This window comes from Rissa tridactyla, chromosome 10, assembly GCF_028500815.1.
Source record: "Rissa tridactyla isolate bRisTri1 chromosome 10, bRisTri1.patW.cur.20221130, whole genome shotgun sequence".
In the NCBI taxonomy this organism is placed as follows: Eukaryota; Metazoa; Chordata; class Aves; order Charadriiformes; family Laridae; genus Rissa; species Rissa tridactyla.
Genome location: NC_071475.1, coordinates 13,507,822 through 13,513,924, shown reverse-complemented (window position 1 = coordinate 13,513,924; position 6,103 = coordinate 13,507,822). Strand labels below are relative to the sequence as shown.

The window sequence follows — 6,103 nt, the reverse complement described above, 5'->3', positions numbered from 1 at the left end:
GTACTGTTTCAGTCAGATCTGGTTCAAGGCTTGCTGATGCCATTGAAAGTCTTTCTATTGAATTCAATGGGCTTTGGGTTGGTACATGTGATGCCTTTTATTTAAGTTTTTCCCTTTTCTGAAGAAAATAGTACAGTATAGCTCATATAATGCATTGTATGACACCCCTTGTAATACAAACCAGTGCCAAAAGTAAACAAATAGCTTTTATTTAATTGAAAGTGGGGTTCTTTTACAGGTTACATTGAAGGAAGTGAAATAAATAAAATTCACATCACAAGCAATTGCAAGTCTCTTCCTCTCCCAGTTAAAACAACTTGCATGGGTCTTTCATGTTTGACGTACCGTTACACTGGAGTTTCAATAACTACTGCTTCTAAAAGATTTGAGACCACTCTCCTTTACAATCTCAAGATATGTTTGGCACCACTCCATTTAATTAATGCATACACATTTATCCATTAATTTCAAAGCTTATTTTTAAAAATTAATGTAATATTGATACTTAATGTTTTCTTAATAATAGACCACTCCTATCTCCCTCCCCCATCCCCACCTTTTTTCTTTATCAGGAATGTTGGTCATGGTGAAGTACTGAGATAAAATCTACAGATGGTTTATTTTTAAAAGTCCATGGCTGAACATTGCTTTAATCATCAAGGAGAAGGGTAATAAGAACAGAACTCAATAGCGGGATCCCAGATGTCAATATATGGTTTACCCTCTGGGACATTTTTATTGCTCCAGAGCTTAAACCTGTAAAAATATAAGCACACAAAATTTTCTGGCATAAGTAAATTTGTGTCAAAAAAGCTGTTCTATGCATTCGAGCATAACGGTAATCTTTGTTCTATGTTCAAAATGAAACATTATCCACAAACGTTATTTCTATGTGTTTTTTTTTTAAGTTGTAGCAGTGACTCCACAAGTATGGTTTTCATTCAGCTTCCCACCCTCCCTGTGAATATCTCCTTTTTGGCTAGTTCGTTGCAAAATTAAGCTCCATTTTGCAGGAATAATGAGGTACTTCTGAGAGCAGAGGTTGGACCCTGGGCCACCCCACCCCAGCCATGGAGCAGGGCTGAGGTTCTCCATCTCAGCAGCAGCAGCAGCTCCAGAGCAGAACAAGGGCCGCGTTATACGTGAGAGCTGCTGCTTCGACTTTAGCAAGAAAGTTTGTTTCTCTGTCCTTCCCTGAGCACTTCAGGCCAGGACAGATGGAGGCCTACACTAACAATAAGGTCACATCTACGTGTTGCGCAAAATACCTGCTCCTCTAATTAATCTGAGAGTAGCAGAGTCTAATCTACACGTGCCCAGCATTACAAAGCAACAGGAGAGAGGCCACCTACGGTAGTGGAAAGTCTGTTAATCTATTCTTCACAGAGACACACAGATTTCTTATTACGCAATAACATTCAGAGAAAAAAAAATAATCTCACGTACTTGATATTTTTGGAATCCTAATTTCCTCACTGCTGCTGCCATCCCCACCGTCACTGACTGTTCTTATTTCTATCAGATAATCTTCTTCAAATGGTACCAGAAGCTCAGCTGAAGTGTTGTTTGTCTCCAGAATGTGTGTTTTGCTGTGCCTGTTTTGTCTGTACAAAATCTAAGGAAAAAGGGATTAGAAAACAAGTTATTTAAATTTTTTTCAAGTTTTAACAGATTTTTTTTGTCTGAGAATATCTTCTGTCATGTCCCAAACTTTTCAGAGCACCATCAGCATCCTGCAGAGTTTAAACTTAATTCAAAATCGAGAAATACATTCTGCAGAATTTTGGAAGGGAGACCACAGCGAGCATTTGCTCCAACTTTGAGGAGGGCCTTTGTCTGCTAGAACTGAAGCTCACCCTGAAAGTGGGGTCAGGAAATCCTTACCCAATACACTTACGCTCTGCTGTTCGTACGCGTTAGACGCACCTTTAAACGAGACTTCAATCTGTAACATCTTTTAATATCCAGAACTCATCTGACACTGCAGGAACTGAGGTTTCAGTGGGTTTTGGTTTTTTTTAAGTTTTGCCTCGTTGTGGTGAGTGTTTATAGTCAAACAGAAATAGTCAGGTTGGCTTCCGTGTAAAATTACCAGCTGCTAAGGAACACCTGGGACATTGCTTAGCAGTATGTTTTTAAAGACTTCAAGAAAGGACAAGAAAATTGGATAGTCGCATCTGAGATTCCACTTAGGAAGCGCATTTCTACAGGCAAACATGACAGAGGCGGTGCCTGCTTGCACTTAGGTCTTTTCGCTGATGAACCATTGGGCCAAGGTGCGGAGCAGCTTGGGGAGTCTGCACAGGGATCCCACAGACTACAAACGGCTTTTTTCCTCCAAGAAGCCTTTCTTCCTTTCTAGCACATCAATGACAGTGTTTGACTCCTTTCTCTTGACAATCTTTTGACATATTTATGCTAAAAAGAGCAACTGATGACCAAAGCAGAAGGAGAAACGGGGATCATATAATAAATACCGCGGCAAGTACTTAAAGCGCTCTTTCCACATCAAAATGTAATCAGCAAGGGTAGCCTAGAAGCAGGTGGTCAGACACACAGGGAAAATGCTTAATAGTCTAGTTTTAACTTTTTCCCCGGTGTGTGGAGCTACTCAAACACACTCACTAGGGTGTAAGAGAATACCTTCTCAAGAAAGATTGCAAAGTGGGGTTTTTTGTGTACTTTTTCTCCCGAGGCTTAAATAAACTTGTGTAGGCACTAAAATGCCTAGGAACATGAGGATCTTGATCCTGAGAAAGTTTCCTCATGTAAGCACTCTCCACCTCCATTTTTACAGTCCTTCAGGAGTAAAAGAGTCTTTCCGTAAGTCTTTTGGGGTCAGAGCCACTGCAAGCAAACTTTAAACTAAATTTTCCTTTCCTTAAAAAACAGATTTATGGAAGTGCCTTTTACTTCACTCACGTTCATCTTTACTTATCTTCCTACTTATTTTCAAAGGTACATTTACACCAGAGAGTCAGAACTTTTAAATGTGGTTTATGCCTGTCTTTAAAGCTTGAGAGACTGTTCTCCAGTTCTTAAATACGTGTGAAACTCCTTTCCAAAGAAGATGTGAATGAAAGAATTTTATATGATTACAAGGGAAATGGGACAAGAGAGATCCAGTGTTGGGGACAGAAAATCCCAGCGTTGGGAGAAAGATGTCCTGCTCTGAACCACCACAGCTGTTCTTCCATGTGTATACATGTCAGCCAATCATCTCAGTAAGAGCAGAAAAGTCACTGTTTTCCAGGTACACTGTTTGTACCTCTATTATAAACAACATGTCTGATTAATGAGATAAAGAAATTACTTACTTTGTAGCCTAGCACCTCTGATTCATTCTCCATTGTCTTCACATGTTCCCAGTTCAAGCAGATTTTGGAATTTGACAGTTTCCAGGCGATGTTTGCCGGGGGCTGACTTGGTGCTTTAAAAAAAAAGATGATGATAATCGCAAGATACAACTGAATATTAATTTACATAGTGTAATTGAATGAGCTGCTGACATGAAAGTAGCAAATGCACGGGTGATTCAAATCTAAAAGAGTAAAAAATATTTTCCAGTCCATCATTGCTCTCGTATTAGTCACAATAAAGATCTATTCATAGTGCAAAACCACTTACTGTGAGAGTTCATTTTCGAAATTAGGAAAAGCCTGACAGTGTCTGACAGTTCAAGTCATATTTGATAGATTTTGTTTAAGTACTATGTTGTTCTTATCTGTATTTTAATGTACTAGAGAATGTTTTGCCGTATGGATTTCAGAAAAAGCTAAAGCTAAGAGCAGAATACAAAAGGCTAGATTTTCATCAGCCATGAGGACAGGCTACAAAGAGCTACACATTAAAGTCTCCATGTGATCCATCATGAAACATTGTAGGATTTTATAAATTCTCGGCACAATAGGCTGAGAGTAGCTTTTCAAAGGCTTTTTATGCCTAAGTGCCAGGACTTTGAAAATTTGCCTATAAGTGACTGAAATCGAATCCTGTGTGAACTTGTGAAGTTGAAACTGCCTTTGAACTGCATCTCCAATTTAGAACAACACATTATCTCCTTCTTCACGGCGCGTCCTCCCGGACCCTGCCTGGGAGGACGGTGGTGTGGGTGTTAGAAGAAATAAGGTCTTGAACAGAACTAAGAAAAAAAAGGACAGATTTGGAGCAACAAGTTGTGAGTGTCCCAGACCTTTAAAATTCTGGGATCCTGCTGTTGTCCCTACAGTTCCTATATATTGCTGATTAATGTATGTGACTTGGAAGGTACTGTTGATTGGGTAATATTCCACAATTTCTTTCATATTCCATGGAGACAGAATAAAGTGACGGTGCCTGTTGTTTCATATCTATCCGCTTCGTGACTGTGGAGAAGTTCAATCCATCCCAGCAGCAGGGAAAAGAGGTGTTAGTGGACCACACGTGAATATAAGCGAATGTCCTTCCACGAGCCATACTGTCAGTGACAGAAAAAGTTCATTTTCTCTTTGAAAGCATTTATATACATTCACATACATAAAACTGCAAATTTACTTAAGTGTCGTTTGAAACCTCTTTGTTTTATATAAGGAATTTGGTAACAAAAAACTCACAAGAGACAAAGGATATCAAATGTTGCATTGACTGTGGACTCTGAAAACTCTTGGAAGCTCTCAAAAATGGGTGAAAACTGCCTTTTTCAAAGGTCTTTAGCATAGCACTTAAAACCATCTTAATTCATAGTCTTTGGGCTGAAAAAACACCACAGGATGATTTCCAAAACAAAATTAGCCAGGGACCAGAACAGGTGGTAACGTAGCACTTCTCCACAGTGCTATGTTATCCATAGTGCTCCAAATCCATACTAATACCCACAAGCAACAACACTGTGAACAGTTATTCAGCTCTAAGCGTAACAGATCACTTCCTCCACTACTAACTTCTTGTAATCAACAATGTCAAGAATAATAGACGTCTCAAGCATATGCTTAAGTTTATTAAATTAATGATGTTACTCTCATGTTTTAGGTAACACCTGGCTTTGTTGCTGTACTGAGTTGAGGTTTTATCTTTGCAAAATATTTCTAATATCTATATCTGTTGATGTATGTATTTGTAAAGAAAAAGAACAGCCATCTCTTTAAAGAAAGTAAAGAAACAGAAGAGCTGAGCCTCACAAGAGCTCCTGATGGAGCAGTATGTTCATCATTTCCACTTTCCACAGTAGTTTAAACTTAAACCAGGATATCAACTTAGACCTTAAATTGATCTTAGATAAGTATGTTTCAATCAGAATTGCACCTATGTGGCAGAAGGACTGTTTTAGTTTTGCTTAGTCTCCACAATAATGGCATGCACAAACATTGTAGGAATCCTGGAGAAAGAGTATGAAGACAGAGCTATTACCGTGAAGCTAAAGCTGTAGAGGTACATTGTTTATATTCTCTTGACATATTATCTCTGCTCAGATTGAAAGTGCTTGCATCTTTCAGAAAGTAGAGCTTAAAATTTTAATACATGTTTTTAAATATTAAAAGGTTTATTTTGACTTTAATTTTTAAATGAACCATTAGCATGATCCTGAATTTGACAGAAGATGAAGTCAATGTAAAACAAAAGCAAATTTATTCCTTATATGTCTTGTCACTTGACTGCTATGTCTTTAACTTGTCTTTCATACATATACACATACGAATATAGAGAATGATTTCCAAAGATGAGTCTATTTCCCATTAAGACATTGCCTGTGAGAACAGTTCTGTTTCAGTCCTTAAGAAACACCTTCTCTGGCTTTATTTTGGTTTATGCTATTCACATTAAATGGTAATTTTTATCATGAACTCATTTTACAAGTTGGTTCCTGTCTTGCATTTTGAGTAATAGCACAGAACAACACATAGACAAGAGGTGAAAGACAGGAGAAATAATTCCCTTTTTGTGCAAAAGGGCTGATCAATAGTTCAATGGGAAAACATAGTCCAAGGAAAGTATATAAAAAATGGAATGTCTAAGCAGTAAAGAATTTAGGTCACTCTAGTCCACAGCAGATTAACAAGGTTTCCTGCTTTATGACTGTTTTGCTCTTAGTGAACGTTTACTTCACGGGTTCGATCCTGCAGGCTGG

The 6,103-nt window shown here is 38.2% G+C and overlaps 1 protein-coding gene across 1 annotated transcript in view; it reads right to left on the bottom strand.

Annotated features, from left to right (window-relative positions):
- Positions 1-232: 232 nt before the first annotated feature.
- The window catches only part of LOC128915587 (contactin-6-like), an 83,411-nt gene continuing 77,540 nt past the window's right edge, over positions 233-6,103 (bottom strand). Inside the window, exons 18-20 of the mRNA XM_054216154.1 lie at positions 3,318-3,430; positions 1,447-1,615; positions 233-756 (exon numbers count right to left, since the gene is read on the bottom strand). Coding sequence (XP_054072129.1) covers positions 650-756; positions 1,447-1,615; positions 3,318-3,430 — 389 coding nt within the window. The 3' untranslated portion in view covers positions 233-649. The remainder of the gene's footprint in view (positions 757-1,446; positions 1,616-3,317; positions 3,431-6,103) is intronic.